Source organism: Palaemon carinicauda, chromosome 1 (assembly GCF_036898095.1).
Source record: "Palaemon carinicauda isolate YSFRI2023 chromosome 1, ASM3689809v2, whole genome shotgun sequence".
Classification (NCBI taxonomy): domain Eukaryota; kingdom Metazoa; phylum Arthropoda; class Malacostraca; order Decapoda; family Palaemonidae; genus Palaemon; species Palaemon carinicauda.
The window spans coordinates 117,685,630-117,709,981 of record NC_090725.1 but is presented as its reverse complement, the minus strand read 5'-3'; the positions used below and the strand labels follow the sequence as shown (position 1 = coordinate 117,709,981).

The window sequence follows — 24,352 nt, the reverse complement described above, 5'->3', positions numbered from 1 at the left end:
ATGTGATGTTAGCCATCTTCTAACTGGCAAGGAGGAAGGGATGGCACCTATCAGCAGTTCACCTACAAGGGTTCCGCAATGTGACGGCGGACGCTCCATCCAGGCCATAGAGACAGAATGGTCCCTAGACGCAGACTCATTCTCCTTCATCTCGGAAAAAGTCCCAGAACTGCAGATTGACCTCTTCGCAACGAACGGCAACAAGAAACTATCTTGTTACGTAGCCCCTTATATGGACCCTCAAGCAGAAGCGATGGATGCCATGTCCCTCGACTGGAACAGGTGGAATTGCATTTACCTGTTTCCACCAGCCAATCTCCTGCTAAGAGTCCTCGACAAGCTAAGATCATTCAGAGGGACAGCAGCAGTAGTAGCCCCCAAGTGGCCCAAAAGCAATTGGTTCCCTCTAGTCCTAGAGCTGAAACTGAAGCTGTTTCCTCTGCCAAATCCAGTGTTATCTCAACAGGTCCAGAAGTCGACTGTCTATGCTTCATCCTTGAGAACCAGCAACCTACATCTCATGTTCGACTAAGAGACAATACGAATCGTCATGGAAGAAATGGGTGTCCTTTGTGAAAGCAAGAAAATCGAAAAAGATATTGATAGATGTCTGTCTTGCATTCTTCATACACCTACACGAACAAGGCCTGGCCTCTATTAGACCACTTCTGTATGCTTTTGAGGTGGACCTCTCTGGTGAAATCTTTAATAAGATCCCGAAAGCATGCGCTAGACTCAAGCCAGCGGCCCCACCACAGCCCATCACGTGATCTTTGGACAAAGTCTTGCACTATGCTTCGAACCAAGACAATGAGGATTGTACTCTAAAGGATTTAACACAAAGTCCTTTTTCTGTTTCCAATAGCCTCATGGGTTAGAGTTAGTGAAATAGTGGCCTTATCCAGAAACGAAGGCCATATTCAGTTCCTAGACTCAGGAGAACTGAACCTTTTTCCTGATCCTGCCTTTCTTGCCAAGAACGATCTACCCACCAAGAGGTGGGGTCCTTGGAGAATCTGCCCATTGAAGGAAGATGCCTCTCTGTGCACAGTTGAGTGTCTTAAGGTTTATCTTCAAAGAACTTTAAACTTCAAGGGAGGACAGCTCTTCAGAGATGAAACTTCAGGATCAAACCTATCTTTCAGACAAGTAAGAGCGAAGCTCACCTACTTTATTCACAGAGCGGATCCTGACAGTACACCCGCAGGTCATGATCTGAGGAAAGTTGCTTCTTCATTGAACTTCTTTCAACATATGGACTTTGAAAGACTCCGCTCATACACTGGGTGGAGATCATCCAGGGTCTTCTACAAACATTATGCGAAGCAATTACATGAAATAAAACACTCTGTGGTGGCGGCGGGAAGTGTCATTAAACTCGTCGTCTAGTGCTGCGATGAACAGTGGACTGTTTTGGGACTTTATAGTGCATCGGGTGCATGGGTACACCTACCCTCTAGTGCAGATCACAGCTATGATTAACATACCATTCTATGTAGGTGTATATTTGACCAATACACCAGTGCCGAGTGAATGTTTGCATCACAGTGTTTATGCATTTCCGAACATCTGAACATGTCAGATAGATTTGGTTTCACATCTCCATTGAGTGGCGTTATTCCGATAATGTATTTATATATTTTTTCTACACGAGAAAATATGGACTTTGATGTGTTGTAATGCTGGTTCAGATTCATACTCTGTTGTAACTAAATTTGATAAATTGGTTGCATAATAAAATATTTAAAACGTATTCGCATCTTATTACTGCTCCCTCAGTTATAAGTTAATAAAATACACTAGAGTTTTATTCAATCCCTGTATAGGGCTTATATCTTGAAATCACAATAATGATTTCTGAAGGAATGAAACTTACATTCTCATGGTAAGTAAAAACGGTTAGCTTCAAAGTTTTCCCTTTTTGTTCCAACGGAAATACAAACCTTGAATCCTTATTGTCAATATCAACATTTTCGCTGCTGGGGTCAGGAAGCACTAAACCAGCTCCAGACTTAGTGGAAATGACAGATCTCTGGAATTTCATATATAGGTCTAGTAGACCAGATAAGGAAATTTACTCAAGGTGAAAGGCACATACACAAACCCACAGTTAATAGTAATTTCGAGACAATTCATTAGTATACTTCCATCAGGATGACATGGCCTGAGCCCAAAAAACGGATTTTGATCAAAGTGAAAAATCTATTTCTGGGTGAGAAGGCCATGTCGTCCTGATGGACCCACCCTTTTGCTGACCCCTCCCAAAATTACTTTAACTGTGGCCAGTAGTAGTAGGGAAGGAGGTCCACCGCATACCTAGAACGGCACCCCTTTCTTTTGCCACTCTTCCCCCTTACATCGAAGAGTTAAATCTATTCGGGGTGAAGATTACTATGAGTCGTATCTAGAATACGTACCGATATTATGCGATATCCTTTATTGGATACTCGCGCCAGGAGTTAGAATCCTGGAGACCTTCAGTTTAATTCTCTGGGAGTATCACTGTAGAAAATATCCCTTAGAAGGCTACCTAAAGGAACCCTTCCATCAGGACGACATGGCCCTCTCACCCAAAAATAGATTTTACACTTTGATCAAAATCTGTTATATATATATATATATATATATATATATATATATATATATATATATATATACATACATATATATATATATATATATATATATATATATATATATATATACATACATATATATATATATATATATATATATATATACATACATATATATATATAAATATATATATATATATATATATATATATATATATATATATATACATATATATATATATATATATATATATATATATATATCTATATATATATACATATATACATACATATATATATATATATATATATATATATATATATATAGATAGATAGATATATACATATATATATATATATATATATATATATATAGATATAATATATATATATATAGATATATATATATATATATATAGATATATATATATATACATATAGATATATATATATATATATATATATATATATATATATATGTATATATATATATATATATATATATATTTATACAGTATATATATGTATATATATATGAATATATATATATATATATATATATATATATATATATATATATATATAAATATATATATATATATATATATATATATATATATATATATATATATAGATATAGATATATATATATATATATATATATATAGATATATATATATATATATATATATGTACCTGTATATATATGAGGTTCTCCTAAGAGTGTGAAACTCACCCACAGAAGAACGAGGTCAGCTGTGTAGGGTTCCCCGAATGCTGCACCCCAAAAGAGGGGTAGATGAAGTAGGAAGTGGCCAGTCACTGCCACATTCATCCTAGAGTTACTTCGTGGGTAACATCTGCCCTCGAACCTCTGATACTTGTCCCACAAGGGAGCTGGGGTGTTTAGATCACGTTATGAGCAACCACCACAGGAGCTGTTGAGAATGTGTCTAAGCTCCTGTGGGTTATGTCATGCAGGTAAAAGGAGGTGAACATTATTTGATGTTTCCACCTGCCTGCTTACAGTACCTGCTGAACAGAAAAATTCTTTGGAATGCCAGGGAAGTATTACTCCCCAGACATCATGGGCACGGGGACGTCTACCTGTCTGAGGCCCATGCCCTTTCTATTACTCATCTCATCGCAGAGGAAATCAAGTTCTTCGTGATTCTCCTCTTGGTCTTCCCGGTGCTGTCGAACAGCTTGATGATCTAGGGTCGAGTTCTTCTCATCCTTATGAGATATAACCTCATCGTCCTTACAGTGCATAGTAACAGTCAATCAGTATCGTCTGTTACTGACTGGAGAGTCCCAATCCGAAAGGCCCAGAATCTAGGATTCGCTAAGGATGGATTTTGAGTCTGCAACAAACTCAGGGGAGAAACTGAGTGTGACTTGCCACCCATCCCCTTGAATGGGTGATGACACATGGAAGAACTTGTAGCTCGCTGACTCTTCCTCCAGAAGTCAGGGCCAAAAGAAAACTGTCTTTAAGGTCAAGTCTTTATCCAAGCCTTGATGTAGAGGCTCATAAGGGGCTCCTTTCCGTGAACGTATGACCCTGACAACGTTCCAAGGAGGTGGTCTAACTTTTGACAGAGCGCAAGAACACTCGAAGTTCCATACGGGGAGTGACAATTTCGTCAAGGAGGAAATGTTGATTCAATTCCATTGGAAGACAATGTTCAAGACTAAACGAAAGCCTTTCCCCACAGACACTGAGTGAGTTTTTCCCCCCTGAGGAACAGTAAAAACTACGCTACTGCTGGAATACAGGCACTGAGTGGAGAGATACCCCGTCCATAACCTCCACCACGAAAGATGGACTACTTTGCCTGATACACCACAGACGACGACTCCCAGAGGTATCTTGCCATGCACCTAGCAACCAACATCATAAAGCCTCTCTTACGAGTAGTTCCTGGATAGCTCCAAGTGTGAAGACATAGCGATGGCATCGCTTGGTGGAAAATCTTCACTTGTGGTTGTCTGAGTAACTCAGGATGTGGAGGGAGCTCTCATGGTGTCTCTATGAGCAGATGTAGAAGGTTCGGAAACGATTCTGCATATTGCCACAGCAGAACTATAAGGGTCAATGCTAGATCTGCCATGCCCTTACCCTGTTCAATAACCTCCTTACAAGGCAGGAGGAAGGGAACGCATGAACGTCCAATTTGTCTCATAGGTGTTGAAAAGCGCCCTGCAAGAACGCTTGTGGTACCGGTTCTGGTGAGAAGTACACTTACAGTTCCGGTTTAGGGACGTCATGGACAGGTCGATTGCCCATTCGGAGCCAACTAACTGACTACTCCTACTCAGATTGTTCACCAGCACGTTCTTCTTGCGCGGGATGAAAAGGGCTGTTAAGGCTACCAAATTCCCTTCCGTCCACCTGAGGATTTTCACAGCTAGCAGGCATGGGTGCTGTGACAAGGTCTCTCCTTGTTTGCTCAAGTGGGACACTACTGTAGTGTTGATGCTCATCAGTTAATGGAAGTACTTAAGGGTCAGGCAGGCTGTCCTCATTTCCCAAAGGTTATGTGGCACCGCTTTTCGGATTCGGACCAAAGTCCGGATGCCATCAGGCGTAACAGATGACACCCCCCTTCTTTTAATGCATGTATGAGGACCTATAAATCCAGGGGAGGAGAGAGATCTACTCCTCTGAGGAGATTGGTGTCAAGCACCCACCAACTCAGGTCTTCTCTTCTGTTTGGGTTCCACTGATACTAGGGTATTCAAGGACAGTATGTGGAGCCAGCCGTGGGGCATTAACTTCTCGAGGAATGATAGATGCCCAAGCTGTTTTGCCACTGGTGCTAGCAGTTTGCCTCTTGGGAGAAAGCTCTGCCGGTACTTGATCCCCTGACAGAAAGACCTTACCCAGTATGGTCTTGACCAAAGGTGGAACACTATGAGGATGGTCGGTCTGTGAAGGGGAGGCTACCTGCCATCCCTCTTCACATGGGCGAGCGTTAGCAAGGAGAGGGTTAGTAAGGTGCGCTGGCTTGGGCACCTCTTCCCGTTTGTCTTGCTGGGAGCGTATGCTCGTGAGGTGAGAGCTGGAAAAACAAAGCCTTTCAGCTCTTAAATGTAATTACTATTTGTCCGCACTTGCAAGGAGTGAGTCCATGATTGTGAGACAAAACTGGTAAAGCACGCTCCTTCCAGTTGGCCCAACCGCAAGACGAGAACTGGAATTGCGCATTGGTTTGTAGGCTTTTCCAAGTTCTCAAGGGAAACAGATTTCCCCGTGCGTGCCTTTCTCAGCTCGCCCAGTTACCACGACGTAGGACTCGCCTTCATATCGGACCGTGCTTCTTGTGTGTGCGGTTCTAAATTAAAGACTCGCCCAAGAGAGCATTCCGTGCAGCAGAAGTGAAGTGCCTCTCTTAGTCAGGCAGACGTGCTTGTCCGCCCACCTTACTCGGTGAATTTGTGCGCAACACTGTGCAAGATTTCCCTGCGAAGCTAGTGTGTGTTAACTCCCAAGTAAGATGGACCAGAGTATTTTCCTACGAACTGTCTCCCGCAGCAGCCTTGTGAGTAGCATTATGCACTCCTCCAGGAGGAGGCATTGATTCATAACAGGCTATAAAGACTGCGGGAAACTGGTTGTACCAACACCTGTGATGAAAAATTCCTCCTATCATTAGAAAATGGGAAGGGCTCTGGGCTACCTCGTCAACCAATACCCAGTACGATGTCAACAATACCTTGGGAGTGTCCCTATTGCACCCCCACAAAGGTTGGCAAGTTCCATCGAGTGGAACAAGCGACCTAGACCTTCCAGCACAAAGTCAATTCTCCTCGGTTCCTCGCGAGGGGTCTAGAGATTGCGTAGCAAGCAACATCTCAAGTTGATGTCAAGAAGTACAACAGTTTGCACGCACCTGCTATGAAGTGGGGGGGGATTAACTCCAACCGATCGCACACAACTACTTCCAAAAGGTAAGATTGAGATGTATCTCCAATCTATTGTTGGACAGGTAATGTATGCATAAGTCAATCTACGGACCCGTAACACAGACCAGGGAGGCGGACGAACATATGGGCGTAGCCCGAATTATTAGCAGTTTACGGAACTCGGTTGGAGAACATTGATAAATGTTCGTAACAGAGACCTCCTCCTCCCTATAAACGATGAAAACGTTTGTATTTCATCATCTCCGATCGGCAAAACTGGAATAAGTTTTGAATTTTCCCTTTCAGGAAACCAATTCACTTATGTGAAGTTTCTGGTCTCAGTATTATTATTTTTAAACTGATACCTCCGATTGGAAGTTAGAAAGCATATCCAGTATGTCTGGTTACGGGAAGGAAAGAGAGTAATGCATAACCTGGTTCCCCGTAAGGAATATAGCCATCAACACTAATGATTTATTAGAACGGAGTTCTATTTGTAAGATAGTCTATAGTCCTCGTCAGCAGCAAGATTGCTTGCCCACATATGTGCATGTCTGTCTGCGGCCACGCATGTGTAACCTCTTTGCCTCCGGGTAAACGTTTGACGAGTTTGAGACCGCTTGAGGGAAAAATGTATGTAAGAGGAATTGCAACATTATTGCCAAAGGAATTTGATCGTCAACTAGCTGTCGTATTCTTATGATGTATAAAACAACACATACAGCTAGTTTAGTGATTATAACTCCGAACATAATGAAAAGCTGACAAAATTGTCTGGTTGCCTTGTGGGCAGGGCTTCTTAACGTTCGTAAATGTAATGAAAAGCTGACATTCGTCTGGCCACCTTCTGTACAGAGCTTGCTATCGTTCGTAAACGTGAGCAAAAACTAACAATCTTGGGACTACAGGCTGCTATCGTTCGTAAACATGAGCAGAAATTAACAATCTTGGGACAACAGGCTTAAGATTATAACCTTGTAATGGTATAATCGTAAGGTCTCCATTTTGTCGGGCAACAAAGCCAAAGAAAATAACCCAGAAGGATTACATTTCCCGAAACTTGGTGTGTAACGAGAACTCGTTGTGTCCAGGGACACACTGACGCATGCGGCTGACTCAAACTACCGGTAGAAAACCGTATTTGTGGCAATGACCCTGAGGATTTGTCTTGGCGAGAGCGCATGCGCCACAGGAGTTCGTTTAAGCTTTTTATAGAATTTTACCAAACGTCTGTAATTATGTAAAACTTCTAAGGGCCAAGAGATACCCATGCAAAAGCGAAGTCTTGCATGAAGGGTTTGTTGTCCTATAAAGCGAATGCTGGCGAGCATTTACAAACGTTGGTGAGCGCTCGGGAGAATCAGTGAACGCCATCTGATACTAGCAAACACTGGCGAGTGCCCACAAAACACTGGTAATCGCTGACGAATGCCAGTAAGAATCGGTGAACGAGAATATAGAAAGCGCCAGCAATCTCCTTTCCAGCTAGACCTAGCAGCATAAGCTACTCTAGCTTTGGCGAGGAGGGTTCACTAACTCGCTACGGGTATTAAGGCGAGGATTTCGCAAAACCTCTCCTTGGGCTAACCTGGTGAGGTGATGGTCTCGCACAAAGCGAGAAATCCCTCACCTCCTCTTAGTACTCCCACCCCCCCAAAAAAGGGGGAGGTGAGTAGCCTTAGGTCATTTCCTCATAGGGAATGAAAAAGGGTGTGCTGGACTTGAAGATCAGCTGTTTCTCCCTCATTAGAATTTAGAAAGTATGAGGCGCAGGTCCAGAAGAACTCGGCCTCACAAAGCTCTAAGAGCTTTGTTGTGCCCAAAAGCACGATGTGGCAATAACCCCGAAGAGTTAAGGCCTACGAGACTCGTCAATGGTTAGGAAGGCGGCTGCAATCGACTGGCAGTCTTCACCATCTTCGGCAAATATCCCAGAGGAAAAATGCAACGAGACTCGACTCAGGAGAAAATCTCTCTACTCGCAAGCTAAAAGAGATATTAATGCCTCTTTCTCACGATGGCTCATCGCCTCGCATACGAGGTAGCTGACCGTCAGAAGGGAGTGTTGGAGAAGATCTCTCCTCTCGCGAAAGAGGATTGGTCAACTCCTCCTTCCTATGGTGTGTTGCCTCATGGACGAGGGAGCTGCCGCTCAAAAGGGAGTGCTGGAGAAGATCTCTCCTCTCGCAAGAGAGGATTGATCAACTCCTTCCTATGGCGCAGCGCCTTGCGGACGAGGGAGCCGCCATTCAGAAGGGAGTATTGGAGAAGACCTCTCCTCTCACAAGAGAGGATTGATCAACTCCTCTTTCCTATGGCGCATCGCCTCGCGGACGAGGGAGCTGCCGCTCAGAAGGGAGTGTTGGAGAAGATCTCTCCTCTCGCAAAAAGTGGATGATCAACTCCTTCCTATTGTACATCGCCTTGCGGACAAGGGAGCTGCCACTCAGAAGGGGGTTGCATCATACTTCCTCGGAAGGTCGGACTGCGCAACATTTGAAGGCGAAGCTGCTGGTCATACAGGTTGCATCTCCTCCTTTTGGGAAAACCCGGCTAAAGGAAAAGCAATCCGTACAACCAACAGAACGAAGCCGAAACTCGTTCCTGAGACCTGTGGTTCCGTGACAAGTCACTCCGAGCAGTTCCTGTCATCGACTGCTCATGGCCACCTGCCGAAGCAGAGCAAACATTGGATGAGCAGCAGAGATAGAGCCCATGGCCTCTCACTACCTACCTTGCCCAGGGAACCGGTATAAGGAAGGAAGTTCAAAAGGAAATTCAATGAACATTAGGCCAGATGCTTTTAGCCGTAACCGGTTAAAAGGGTGTTGACGGGAGAGAAAGACTACATCTTTACTCTACCAAGCCGAAATAAAAGGGACGGTTAGTCGCTAGTGCTGGTGTGAGCGGGAAGGTTAACCTCCCTCGCTCCCCCCCTCCGCTAACCAGCAGTGGGTAGTTACACCCTAACAAAAAGTTTATCGGCTGGTTTCAGCTTTCGCCGAAATAATATTCCTCAGTAAAGAGTGGAAGGTTTGTATTTTGCACAGGAACAATTAGCACTCTTTTGTATAGACTTAATAGTTCCTCCTTTACTTAAACCAGATGCCTCTGTCACTCACTGTCCAAAGGAAAAATTAACCATTATGGCTGATATGTTTTATAGTATCCAGAGTAATGAGACTCTTGATCTTCCTCATTCCTGTTTTCCTGAGGCTAAACCACCTAGTTTACCTTTTAAGTCCCGTGAAATTAAAACTCTCTTGATGGACCTTCATGCATATGCGGGTGTAGACCCAAATGATAATTTTCCTTCATTTTTTATAAAGGCTGCTGATTTCATAGCTCCTAAGTTGTCTGTTATTTTCTGCAAGGTAGCAAGAAGAGGTTTTTCTAGCACTTGTAAAAGAATTGGTAATGTTACATCATCAAGTAAATGTGCTTGTGGTTAGATTAAGTAGATGACAAGTCAAAATGTCTTGAGGCTTTAAAAGTAAACAAAACTAGAATTTACATTTGAAATGATTTGATCTTAACCCTTTTACCCCCGGGGTATTTGGAAATTTCCCACCCTTAACCCCCAGGGGGTTATTTTTTTCCAAGCACATTTTGCAGTATATTTTATTTAAATTGCTCTAACAGCCTTAATTTTTGTCATAGAGAGGTCAGGTTGGTCTCATTCTCTTGGAAAATGCCTGAATTTTCTCAAAAATTTATCAAAAAATATGAAAAACTAATTTTTATAGCATTTTTTTGCAAGGACGTACCGGTATGTCCATGGGGGTAAAGGGATGGCTTTTGTGAAACGAACCAGTACGTCCTTTGGGGGTAAAAGGGTTAATACCAAGTATACATTTTAGTAAAAGGGGCAACCATTTAATGACTTATTCACAACATAATGAAGGAATTGAGGCATATGATGATGTTTACAGTTTGTAACAGTGGTCTCTGAATACTTTTACGTAAATTAGATTTAAAGTGTCCTACATCCTAACACACGGTCATTGTTTACAAGTGGCACGTTAGTGCTACATATATCTTGACGCTCATGGAAGAAAGACGTTCCCGTACAATGGCTATGTATTCAATTTAAGAATTAAGACTTTTCTTTATCATAAACTATAGTTCTTCACTAAATACAAATAACTCACTTTATATTGCCAGATTTGTAAGGGTAATAAAACATGAATGTTAGAAATTACCCCACTAAAGTTAAAACCCAAAAAGATTCATCACTAACTTGGGTGGTGAGCAAGTATTAGCGCGTTATAGTGTTATCAAGTCAGCAAAAAACTCTGTACAGTAATTCCCTTTGAACTAAAAATCACTTCCCTCAGCCATTAGGAGAATTGAAAATCATTCTGCTTTACCGCTGCGCAGTGCATACTTTCCAGCTCCATTAAAAGTTCTATATGATCTAACTTGAAACATAAATATTGAGAGAAATCGAGAGATGTTGTACTCTTCATAATGGTTATTTAAAACCCAATTCTTTCCCTATGCAAAAATGTTAGCTAATTAAGCAAGTAAGCTAACTTAAAAGGCAATAAACACTTATCACTATCTAGAAGGGGAGAAAAAATCTTGACCAAAAAATACAGAAGAAAAATACAATAAAATGGTTTTAATACACAAATGTAAATAAATAAATATATATAAATAAAAAGGAACTAATATAACTCTTAAAATTACCTATACTTCATCACCCAGACATGACTCTGACTATTTGAATTTGGCCTGTTATATCCATAACCTGTCATAAACGGGTCCATTATCATGAGTTTATACAGCATATGATTATATAAGGACAATTACTCTCACCCTGCCAACGGTCTAGTCAATGATTAATGATTTTCAGGAGCTCTACAGAAAAATACTTTTACAGGTGTGCTTCTGAGTCCCCTCTGATACAGAGTTAACATTAGAAGGGGATTGATTGATTTTAAGTTTTCTGGCATCCTGACATCAAAGGTCAGTGATGCCAAGGAGGGTTCTGAAATAAATTTTTCAACATCCTTCTCAGATTAAGTTTCATAGATAAAGCCTGGGGGAGGTTTTTTCATAACTCTGAATCTCCCTTGAAGGAACTTTTAGCCAGACAGCGTACTTGAAGATCTTTGAAAACTTTGAACCTGAACCTGAGAATGTGGTCAAGAACTCTGTATCTCAAGACAAGTCAATGTGCTTGAATACTGATGATGATATTATCGAGTTGGTAGACAACCACATCTCAGAAGCCCAAGAAAATGTCTAAAGGAGGAGGGAAGGGATGATGTTCTAAGTTCAGTGATTAAGGATAAACCCGTGAAACAGGTTGAGTTGTATAAGTTGTATAATTTTGCAAGAATATGTTATCTGGGTAAAGTTGTAGTCAACCGTTTGAGTAATACTTATAATTATAATGTAATAGGTAGTTTTTCAAATTTATTAAAACGTAAGTAAAATCAAGCACTCTTGGACAGGATCTTTGTGAAATAGAGCCCTAGTGCTTCTTAAGCCAGCACAAAAGTAGCACACAAGGTTGCCAACCTTACCATGTTCAAATTGATTTCTGGAACAAATAAAGTTCAATTTCAGCATTATCATTATATTTACTAATTCCTATACCCTTAAAAGTGAACTTACAAGCTAAGTGCTGATTGGTTTGTGCCAGTCCCCAACAAGGTTTTGATAGTGATGGTTGAGGGTTATATGCAATTTCCTTGACGACTGTTTGACTGGTAGCCGGTTAAGAGTGCTGTACTGTATTCCAAGATGAACTCAAAGGATGACAAGTGATTGAGGAGGACCGATCAACTAGAGACGATCTGGTTGTTCCTGCCAAGACATGAACTGTACTGACAATTCACTGAACTTGCTGAGGGTGAGAATGTTATGGAAATGCACTTGTTGCTTCTGTGTTTACCAATATTTCCAAGTACCTTGTCTACTGTTTGGGCATAAAATCTAACTTTTCCCAATTCATTACAATCTAATTGTTAAAATATATCTAAAAACATACTGGGAAATGGGCCAAAGCTGACAAGAAAGTGAACAATTGCATGAACACCCAAGGAACCATTGTAAGCCTGAAGCAGATAGTTCTAAACTGGGTGAAAATTTTTTACAGACAAATTGAAGGTATTTCCAGGGTTTTTAAACAAACATTTCCATAAAAAAGTACGAAGACAAACTCTGATGGAACTCAATGCAGACCAAAGATTTTCATTCTGAACTGAGTCTATAGGACAAACCTACTCAAGGGAAAAATATCACTAACCAGACTCCACCTATCAGTTGACTTCCACTATGAAGAGTCAACTGTGTAAGATGGGAGACAGTTCATCTATAACTGCCAGCTCATATTTCTCCAGCATTACCTTTACCTCTGCCAATTGAGCCAAAGCTTTCAGTGATCCATCCAAGAAGGCAGAGCCAGGGTGGGATACATGTACAGGAGAGGAGAGGGGAATATATCTTTATAAGGTTACCTTTGACTATCCTGAAAGATGAAGAGTACCCAGAACTTTGGCCACTGCCACTTTCAAGTTTCCTTATGACATGACAGGCATCCCTGTACCTGTGGCAGCTAGGGAGGGGGCCTGTCTAAAAAGGTCTCATTATTACTTTTGCCTCTTTTGTCTGGCTGGAGCCTGAGAAAAGGCTCAAAGGGAATGAGCAGGGTTAAGGCCCTTTGAAGACCATATGCTGGAGTTCCTTCTCAAGGTTTAAAGGTAGCCTGAGCCTTCACTTACCATGATACTGGTGATTATAATGTAGAATGAGGTGTTGAACCACACACTCAAGATGCCTTGAGCTGCCCCCACTATCAAGATGGGAACCAACCCTCAGAATACCAAATACCCTGCACCACCTACCAGTCAAGGAAATAGCAAAGAACCATCAATCTTCACTAAGCTAAACTGTCACCAGCCTTTTAATGAAAAGTACTTAACATTAATAAATGTCAGCACCATAACTTTTTGTCTGCTGTCACCACATAAAAATACAATCAGCTATAATTCACATTTTAGCCCTACCTTTTGTTGTGATCATACTCTATTAGAGATATAGCAAAATGCTCACAGCTTGGTACACTAATCCTGTTAAAACATTAAAATTTGATTACACATCAAATTCTACTGAAGCATCATTAATATTCAGTGAAATATTGCCAATACTCCACAAAACAAACTCAGGTGAAAAAAGAATAAGAGCAGCTAACATGCAAGCAAATCACACTACTACCTAGAAACAAATACAGTAATGTGATGGGATGTGGCAAGTAAGTATTCACTCTGCTAGAGTAATACTCATTTGAAAATATTACTATAAATTATTGCATTATCAAATAAGTTTCATAATTTATGATGAAGTAAAATACAACTTTACACGTCGATTTGAAGGATTCAGGTTGCAAGATCAAAAGGATGAAATGCAGTCATAACACTACTGTATTATCTTCTTTATCTTAATAAGGTGTAGGATACATCAACTTTCTCAATCCCTGTAGTCTTGCAGCAAAACACATGATAGATGATTAACTTACCGATTCTTACCATTACCATATAGAAATGTTCGATATGTTTTTATAGGATCCAATTCAGTTCTGACATCATCAAAAACGATATTGAAGGCTGCTGTATCAATAAGATTTAATGCCTCTTCATTTCCAGCAGCAATCAATTCATCTCGGCACCTGGCCCAAGTGTCGCGGTTTTCAGATGAAAATATGGCAATAGAATGCTCAGGGGCAGGAGTGGGATCATTAGCAACGTAAGACACACAAGTGTGGATGTGGTCAGGTGGCAACAGATTACCTTTAAAGAAAGAACAGAAAACAATGTACATTTTAACATTCCATTTGGTACAACTTAGATGCAAAATTGTAAAATGTAAAAAACACAAGTAGTATATTCTTTACGAATCAAGTAATTTCCCAAACAGTGATGACAAAAAGTAAAGTAACATATAATCATTTCGAAATGTATACAAATGTTTTTAAAGTATGCATGTATAATCCTAATTTCTAAAGAGCACAACAAAAGTAAAGAATAAAAAAGAAATAGAAATTTTACTGATAATCTAAAACACTATGGCTTTCACTGTAATTTCTAACAATAAATTGACCTGTATTTGCCTAATAAACTCACCATCTTTATCAATAATATCAAAAACATAAAAGTTTCCATTTTTCATAAACAGCATGTGGCGTGCAGTTGGATCACACTTCAGAATATCTTTACCAATCATTGGAATCCGAGTTGAATTAAAGAGATTCCCAAACTGCGACATATCCAGAGGAAAAGCCTGTAATAGGAGAGAAATGAGGTTTTATCACTACAAGGAACTGCAGATTATTAGTAGTGGATCTGTACGACTAATTCTACCATATCTCGGACACTACTACCAATATTCAGGGACACTGGAAACCACCAGGTTTGAAAAACTCAATCTTAGTTTGTCAAGCTAAAAGTTGACATCTATATTGATGGTGTGATTCTATTAAGTTTCCAAAATATATATTCAAGACATGACTTTTAAAATAAGATTGTGTCTAGTCTTATGATAAGATTCTTATGTATGGGTCTTGTCTCCCATATGTATGGCAGATATTTGTTCCAAGAGGCAGTTCTTAAGTTGGGCTTTCAACTCAAACTCATAAACTTCAACTGCACAAACTCAATTTTTTCAGTTTGCTTATTTTTCTCAAACATATGCATCATGAATTCCTATATCTATTTCTGCATAATAAAACACTTCAAGAGAAGTTTAAAAAAAAAAATTGCACACATTCTTAGCTTTGAAAGTCCATAAGTTGAATGTACTAAACGTTTAGATTTATTGTTATTGAAATCAAAGGGGTTTTAACAATAGAGAAATCTGTTTTAAGGAGGTACTGTGCAGTCCCCAAAATACTTTCCTGTTAAGTTAAAATAGGGAATCCAATATAACAGAATATACCAAGAAATACTTTCTTCTCTTCCTTAGGGCCAGTTAATCAATGTGCAATCACAAACTCCAAAAGTATAAAGGAGAACTAAGGGTTCAGGTTCTTTAAAATCTCCATCACACCGCTTTCAATGTAGGGATTGCAAGTGATGTGTGTGGCAAGAGGATTGTTAGAGGCAGCATGAGGACGGGTAGTTAATGGTGGAATGAAGGAATGAAGATAAAAGTGGAAGAGAAAAAGAGGGCATTTGAAGAATGGTTGTAGAGTAATAGTGTGGAAAAAACAAAAAATATAGAGAGAAAATTGTGGATGTAAAAGGTAAGGTAGCTGAGGCATAGAGGGCGGCTGACAGGTGGTAGAGTTAGGGATTGTATCGTTCCTATGAAGAGATTAAAAAGAAGTTTTGGAAAGAAGTGAAGAGAGCAAGGAAGGATGGATCAAGAAATAAATGAGACAGTGAAAGATGAAAATGGAAGGTTGTTGAATGGAGACAAGGCAAGGAAAAGGTGGGCTGAATATTTTGAAAGGTTGCTGAATGTTGAGGATAATAGGGAGGCAGACATCATTGTGGTTGCAGGTGTTGAGGTGCCATTGATGGGAGATGAGAATGAGAGAGAGATTACAAGAGAGGAAGTGAAGAGGGCAGTTGAAACAAGAGCAAGAAAAGCACTTGGTATGGATGGTATTAGGGCTGAAAAGTTAAAGGCAGGGGTGTGGCTATACTTGAATGGTTGGTGAGATTGTTAAATATACATTTTATGTTGTCGCTGGTACCAGTGGACTTGGTGTATCAGTGTACTGTTCCGCTATACAAAGGTAAGGGAGATGTGCATGAGTGTTGTAATTCAAGGGGTATTAGTTGGTTGAGGGTGGTTGGAAAAGTGTATGGTAGAGTGTTAATTAATAGGATTAAGCAAAAACAGAGGATGCAATCTTAGAAATGAAGGGTGGTTTTAGAAGAGGTAAGGGATGTGTGGATCAGATTTTTACATTAGGCAGATATGTAAGAAATATCTAGCAAAAGGTAAGGAGGCGTATGTTGCATTTATGGATATGGAGAAAGCTTAGAGTTGATAGGGAAGTGATGTGGAATGTGGTGAGGTTATATGGAATTGGTGGAAGATTGTAGCAACCAGTGAAGTTTATACATAGGCAGTAAAGTGTGTGTTAGGATAGGAAATGAAGTGAGTAAGTGGTTTCCAGTGAATGGGGCTGAGACAGGGATGTGTGATGTCACTATGGTTGTTCAATTTGTTTACTGATGAAGTTGTGAGAGAGGTGAAGGGTCGAGTGCAGGGTCGAGTATTGAAAATGAAAGATGAGAGTGATCGGAGTGGGGAGTGAATCAGTTGTTTTATGCAGATGATACTGTATTGGTTGTAAATGCAGAGGAGAAGCTAGGTCATTTAGTGACAGAGTTTGGGAGGATGTGTGAGAGAAAGAAGTTGAGAGCTAATGTGGGTAAGAATAATGTAATGAGATGCATAAGAAGGGAGGGTAGTGCTAGATTGAATGTCATGTTGAATGGAGAGTTACTTGAGGAAGTAGATTAGTTCAAGTACTTGGGGTTTGTTGTTGCTGCAAATGGTGGAGTGGAAGCAGATGTATGTCAGAGAGTAAATGAAGGATGTAAAGTGTTGAAGCAGTGAAGGGAGTGGTAAATAATAGAGGGTTAGAATAAATGTAAAGAGGGTTTTGTATGAGAAAGTTATTGTACCAACAGTGATGTAAGGATCAGAGTTGTGGGGAATGAAAGTGACGGAGATAGAAATTGCATGCATTCAAGAAGAAATGTCTGAGAAGTATGGCTGGTGTTTCTCAATTAGATAGGGTTAGGAACAAAGTAGTGAGGGGGAGAACACGTGTGTGAAATGAATTAGCACCTACAGTGGATTTGAAAGTGTTGAGGTGGTTTTGATAGAAAAAAATGGAAAATGGTCGTCTGTTGAAGGAATGAATGGTGAGCGATTGTGACGCAGTTCCAATTGGCCCTGCTGCTATCTTCTGTCACTTTGGTGACCGCTTAGGTAGTGGCAGTAGGGGTTTCAGAATATGAAACTTCACCTGTGAAAGCTATCGGGAGGAATGTGGGGTGTGAAACTCTAGCAGTATCAACCAAACCCAGTTGAATCCCTCGTTAGACTGGGAGGAGCTAAGAGAGGAAAAAATCCCCTTTTGTTTCCTTTTTTATGCCGGCTACCCCAAAATTGAGGGAAGTGCCTTGGTGTGTGTAAGTGTGTGTATATATATATATATATATATATATATATATATATATATATATATATATATATATATACATATATATATATGTATATATATACATATATATATATGTATATATATATATATATACATATATATAAGTATATGTATATACACACACACACACACACACATATATATATATATATATATATATATATATATATATATATATATATATATATACATATATATACATGCGCGCGCGCACACACACATATATATATATATATTTATTTATATATATACATATATTTATATATATACATATATACAGTATATATATATATATATATATATATATATATATATAATTATATATATATGTAAATATTTACATATATATGTATATATATATATACAATAATCCACATATACATACACACACATATATTATATATATATATATATATATATATATATATATATATATATATATAAAATTATACATATGTATATATTTACATATATATATGGATATATTGTATATGTATATATATGTATACATATATGTATATATATATATATATATATATATATATATATATATATATATATATATATATGTATACAGTAATCCCTCACCTATCGCAGTTAATGGGGACCAGAACCGACTGCGATAGGTGAAAAACCGCGAAGTAGGTTCCCCCCTTATTTTTGGAATACGTACATTTTTTTTGTGTACATGTACATGTATATATAATAACAATAAGTGTATATTAACCATATAAATGCATATGTTATCATTAGAACATTAAAGAATCACGTAAATAAATATTGATAATATAAATTATAGACTGTACATAAAATAAAGTACTGTATTGTATAAATACTGTAATATAAATACAGTATTCAATACATTACGTATACTTTATGTACATTTACATTTATACATAAATAATACAAATAGAGTGTAAGTGTACATGTACATACATATGTCGATATAAATAGTGTACGTGTGTATACTGTGGATATGTTTTTAGAACTCTTTTATTCTTATAACAAGATACGTAACTCACCTCTAACAATCACGACGATCTTGATAAATGATGATGATCTTGATAAATGACAATGAAACACCTGTGCAGTATGATGGAGGCGAAGAAGATGAAGATGATTTACTGCACAGGTTAATGAGAGCTTTACTGCTCCTCAGGTGACGCCTCATCATCAGTTGATAGAGGCGGTGGATCATCAACGACAGCTTCAAATAGAGCTGGAGAAACTGCAGGAGGTGGAGTAGCAGCTCTGTAGGAAGCCGGAGAGGCAGCAGGAGGAGTATCTGATGCTTCTGCAGAAGGTTTTCGGCACACTAGGAACATCGTGATAGGAAGTTGTTGACGTTGTATTTTCATCTGAGCAAAGATGCTCTTGTACAACGCCATTACACTGTCAATACAGTTACTAAATTCGATGGCTCTGACCATATTATCATTGATTTCCTGCGCCCTTTGTTGCAGAGCTCTTGCAGGTTGTCCTAGGTAAGGCCACGTTCTTCAGCTTCGTCGTCGTCGCCAACATCGGCGGCCTATTCTTCTTCCTCACTCGCTGATTTTGTAATTTCGACAAGGTCCTTGTCAGTTAGGGGCTCCAAGTGGCACTCGATTAGTGAGTTGACGTCATCCATCATCATGTCAGAGAAACCTTCTTTAGCTACTAACCGTGCCAGTCTTACAGCCTTATCTACAGCGGAGTGGTGAACTTCGTCTGGCGTAAAGCCCTCATAGTCATGAACAATGTCTGGCCACAATTTTCTCCAACTTGCATTCAATGTTTGCTATTTCATCTCATTAGGTGCTTTCTGAATGTTGGCCAGGCACGTTGCAATGTTGTATTCCCGCCAATATCTCTTGAGGCTGAAGTCCTCGTCATCTTCATCGATGGAGAAGATGAGGCCCTCCATCGTGGACATCGTGTAGAGGGCCTTGAAGGCCCGAATGACCCCCTGATCCATTGGTTGTATGAGGGAAGTGGTGTTGGGGGGCAGGAACTCCATTTGGACCCCGTCATAATGCAGATCCGCTGCATGTCCGCCTGCACAGTCCATCAAGAGGAGGACCTTAAAGGGCAGCCCATTCTCTGCGAGGTACAGATCCACCTGTGGGATAAAGCAGTTCACGAACCAGTCCAGTGTGAGGGCTTTAGTTATTCATGCCTTTTTATTACTCATCCAGTAGACGGGCAGCAAGGCTTTGTTTTTCTTTTTCAAAAGCCCGAGGATTCATGGACTTGTAAATTAAGCCGGACTTGAGCATAAAGCCCGCGGCACTCCCGCACATGAGGAGAGTGACGTGATCTTTGTGGGCCTTGAACCCTGGCTTCTTTACTTCGTCCTTGTAAAGGAACATCCAGGATGGCATCCTCTTCCAGAAGAGGCCAGTCTCATCCATATTGAACACCTGCTCTGGGAGATAGCCACCTTCTTTAATTAATTTCGGGAACTCGTCTTCGACGTAACGAAGAGCTGCCTCTTGGTCTGCCGAGGCAGCCTCCCCATACAAAGGAACGCTGCGAAGGCCAAACCTCCTCATGAATTTCTCGAACCAGCCCTTGTTGGCAACAAAACCACGTTTTTCTCGTGGGGCAGGATCATCATCTTCGTTGTCATCATCACCTTCGTCGTCTTCATTAGATTTTCCTTCAGGAACTAGGCTATCATACAGGGTTTTGGCTTTCGTTCGAATCATGTTGGTATCAAGACTAACCTTCTTTTCCAGACAGTCCGATATCCACATTGCTAATGCATTCTCCATTTGCAGAATCGTCTTATTACGAGGAGTTACAACGCCCTTAGTGTCCTTGGAGAACGTTATTGAGACAGTTTTACGTATTTTCATTTCATCTTTTTTTATGTAGCGAACCGTCGATTCGTTCACTCCGTAAATGCGGGCAACAGACGCATAGCTACTGCCTGCCTTAAGCATGTCCAATAATTTTACTTTCTCGTTCACCGTCATCATTTTTCTCTTCTTCTTGGATTCACTGGAGGATGTAGAGGGTAGAGGACATTTAGGAGCCATTTTCAAGGGCGTCACAAGCACTATTTTACACTAAAAAGCACAAGAAAACAGCTAAAAGTTCCACGTGATAAGACTAGGCAACACAAGCGAAGCGAGAGAGAACAATGAATGCGGTCTCCCTTTGCGGGGCGCACGGCAGGGAGAGATACTGGGTAAAGCGTCGCGGCAGCTTGGCCAATCAGCTTGAGAGATTCTGGAGCCGAGATGGACAGCGAATCAGAGAGGTGGATTTTGAGTTGCGCGCCATCTCCATGTTGATACCTGATGTTCACTGTACTCTCTGCCTTCTGCTAGCGCTCGCTTAACTGTCGCACCAATTATTCTAATTTTTGACGAATATTTTTGAAAATCAGCGATGCACTAAGACCGCGAAACTTGAGCCGCAAAATAACAGAAAAAACTACAACACACAAAATTTACTTGTACTGTCTTATTGTAATTCTTTTAAAGAAATTCCCCAACTGTTGAAAAATGTCAATGTAAATGTAGCATTTAAGAGTAAAAATACAATAAAAACAGCCTTAATAAAGAATTCTCCTGACATTACCAAAGGATGTGTATATCGTATTCCATGCAATGCTTGTGAAAAATACTATATTGGTCAAACTGGTAAAGCCCTAGAAAAGAGAATTAAACAACATAAAAAAAAGTGTCAGATATGCTCAAGATAATAATGCACTCTTTGCTCACGTTAGAGATAAAAATCACACTATTAATTGGTCAGGTGCAAAGAAATAGGTTCATTCAAACAACTTAGTGGAAAGAAACATCATAGAGTCCAGTTTCTTAAAAGAAACCTTTGAAAACAACTTGAATATTGGTCATGGAATATATAAACTCGACGCCTTTATATGTAAAGAGATTTGTAAGCTATATAAAAAAAACTTTAACCACCTAATGTAAAACTGAATGTATTGTGAATAGGTAACGTCACTATGAAACTAATATTTAGACCTAAGCTACCATTCATTAAAGGGTACAATTATTTTATATAGTATGCATAAGTACACATTAACAGCTCTGAGGGCTCACGACAGGCCTAGCAAGCCGGTGAGCCGCTATAAATTGCTCATGAACCGCACGACTTGCTTCAGGACGGACCCATTGATCAAAGGATGCCCGGGCACATCCTGACTCGGAATGTTATTGGACATGGACAAGGAAGTGGAGCTTTGAGATTGGGAACAATTAATCTAAGTACTTTGCGAGGTAAGGAGGAGGAGGTAATCATGATGATGGAGGAGAGAAATATAGACATTTTGGGACTATGTGAAACCCGTTTACCAGGAGAAGGAACAAAATTATTGCATAACAGTTACCAATTACTTTACAAAGGTGGAAGAGCTGCACGACACGGAGTAGGCTTTATTGTGAGGGAAGAGCTAGCTGGAAAAATTAGTCATGTAAATTACAAGAGTGATAGGATTATTGGCTTTTCCTTAAAGTTGGAAATGTTTCAAGCCAGTATAATTCAGGTGTATGCACCACAGCAGGGGCGCCCTCAAGAAGAAAAGGAAGAATTCTACAGAGATCTGCAGGAAGTAAAAGATTCTGTCCCATATGTAGAGAATGTATTAATAATTGGAGACATGAATGGACATATTGGGCAAGACAGGACAGGCATAGAGAGAATATTAGGAGCGTTTAGCATTGGATACAGAAATAGAGAAGGAGAAAACATAATTGATTTCTGCATGCAAAACCAGATGTCCATAATGAACTCTTTCTATAATCATAGAGACAGCCACAAGTGGACGTGGTATCGGTGGAACTCGGCCTTAGGAGTATACACTGAAAAATCAATGATTGACTTGGCAATAACAAATAACAAAAATATGGTAAGAGATGTAAAAAGTATTCCCTCTGTGTCATTCGATTCAGATCACAGGCTTCTCTTAATTAAATTAAAGACAGTGAAACCTAAACCAATTAAAAGCCAAGTGAGAAAAAGATTTATCCTAGAGAATATGAGAGAAGAGGAATGCTTAGTTAGATATCAAAACGAAATCAGTAGAGCTAAACAAATGCAACAGGAGAGCAACGACCCAAATGAAAAATGGAGACACTTTAAGATGGCTGTAGTAGGCGCTGCTAATAATACAGTGCAGAAGAAAAGAGTTCGAGGTAGGAGGAAAAAACAAACTGCTTGGTGGACTCCCACACTTAAGTCCGCTGTTACAAATAAAATGAAACTTTTCAGAAAATGGATGAAAACTTTGAGCTTGGAAGATCACAATAATTATAAAGAAGCCTTGAGAGAAACAGAAAGAATAAAAGCTCAAACAAAAAGAGAAACGTGGGAAAGAATAGGAGAAGACCTAGGAAATGATCTCCAAGGTACTAGAAAACTCATATATAGCACTGCTAAAAACTATAGAAAGGGAAGCCAACCACCCACTTATGTAATCAAAGACCCTATGGATGGGACAATTTTAACCGAACCCCGAGAAATTGAATTAGGATGGAAGCATCACTTTGAAACACTACTAAACAATGAAAATGATGACCTTGAAGAACATGTAGAATTTGATGTGGTTGGGGATGCAGAACCTGACATAACGACACAGGAAGTAAAAAATGCCCTCAAGAGGATGAGAAATGGTAAGGCCCCTGGAGTGGATACAATACCTGCAGAGCTCCTTAAAAACATGGGTGAGGATGGAGTCATTTGGCTGCTGGAACTAATCGACATACTCTGGAATGGACAAATACCACCTGAAGACTGGAGAAGAGATCTAATATGCCCAATCTATAAAAAAGGTGACAAGACAAATTGCAGCAATTATAGAGGAATATCCCTAATGTCACACGCTTTTAAAGTATATGAAAGAATACTTGAAACCAGATTGAGAGGATATGTTGAACCAAAGCTGGGGGAATGGCAAAGTGGTTTTCGGCAAGGAAGAGGGACAACCGATATGATTTTCTCACTCAAGATGATATTCGAGAAAAGCTGGGAATGGAACAGGGACAGATATATTGCTTTTATAGACCTAGAAAAGGCTTTCGATAGAGTACCAAGAATGAAAATATGGGATGCCCTAAAAGACCCTTACTATGGAATCCCTGAGAAACTTATAAGAGCAATTTATAACACCTATCAAAACATCAAATCCAGAGTAAAAACAAATCAAGAGAATGAAGATTGGTTTGAAATTAAATCAGGAGTAAGACAGGGCAGCGTCCTTTCTCCACTTCTTTTTATATTGTTCCTAGACAAATGTATGAGGGAACGAGGCAAAGACGAAGCTGAAGATATGATCATCAACCTTCTGTATGCAGATGACGACGCAATGATAGCCCCCAACGCAGAAGCTCTCCAAGAAAACGTCAACAACTGGAATGCGATCTTAACAGCAAATGGAATGCGGATCAACAAGGATAAGACAGAGATTATGCACCTATCACGAACACCAAACAACGTAGATGTAGAATTAGAAGGTCATACATTGAAACAGTGTAGAAATTTCAAATACTTAGGAGTGGAGTTTTGTGACCAAAACGATCCAAAACTGGAAATAACTGCCCGAGTTCAGAAATTCAGTAGCAATTTGTATCTGCTCTACCCACTAATGAAAGACAGAAACATACCTCGCAAAGTGAAAACCATAATATACCTAGCTATTTTAAGACCAATATTGACTTATGGC

At 39.7% G+C, this 24,352-nt stretch overlaps 1 protein-coding gene across 6 annotated transcripts in view; it reads right to left on the bottom strand.

Moving 5' to 3' along the window:
• The window catches only part of CPT2 (Carnitine palmitoyltransferase 2), a 421,879-nt gene that overhangs the window by 149,098 nt on the left and 248,429 nt on the right, over positions 1–24,352 (bottom strand). For all 6 annotated transcript variants that reach the window (XM_068384285.1, XM_068384278.1, XM_068384301.1 and 3 more), the window contains exons 8-9: positions 14,618–14,774; positions 14,014–14,284 (exon numbers count right to left, since the gene is read on the bottom strand). In XM_068384285.1, the coding sequence (XP_068240386.1) occupies positions 14,014–14,284; positions 14,618–14,774 (428 nt within the window). The remainder of the gene's footprint in view (positions 1–14,013; positions 14,285–14,617; positions 14,775–24,352) is intronic.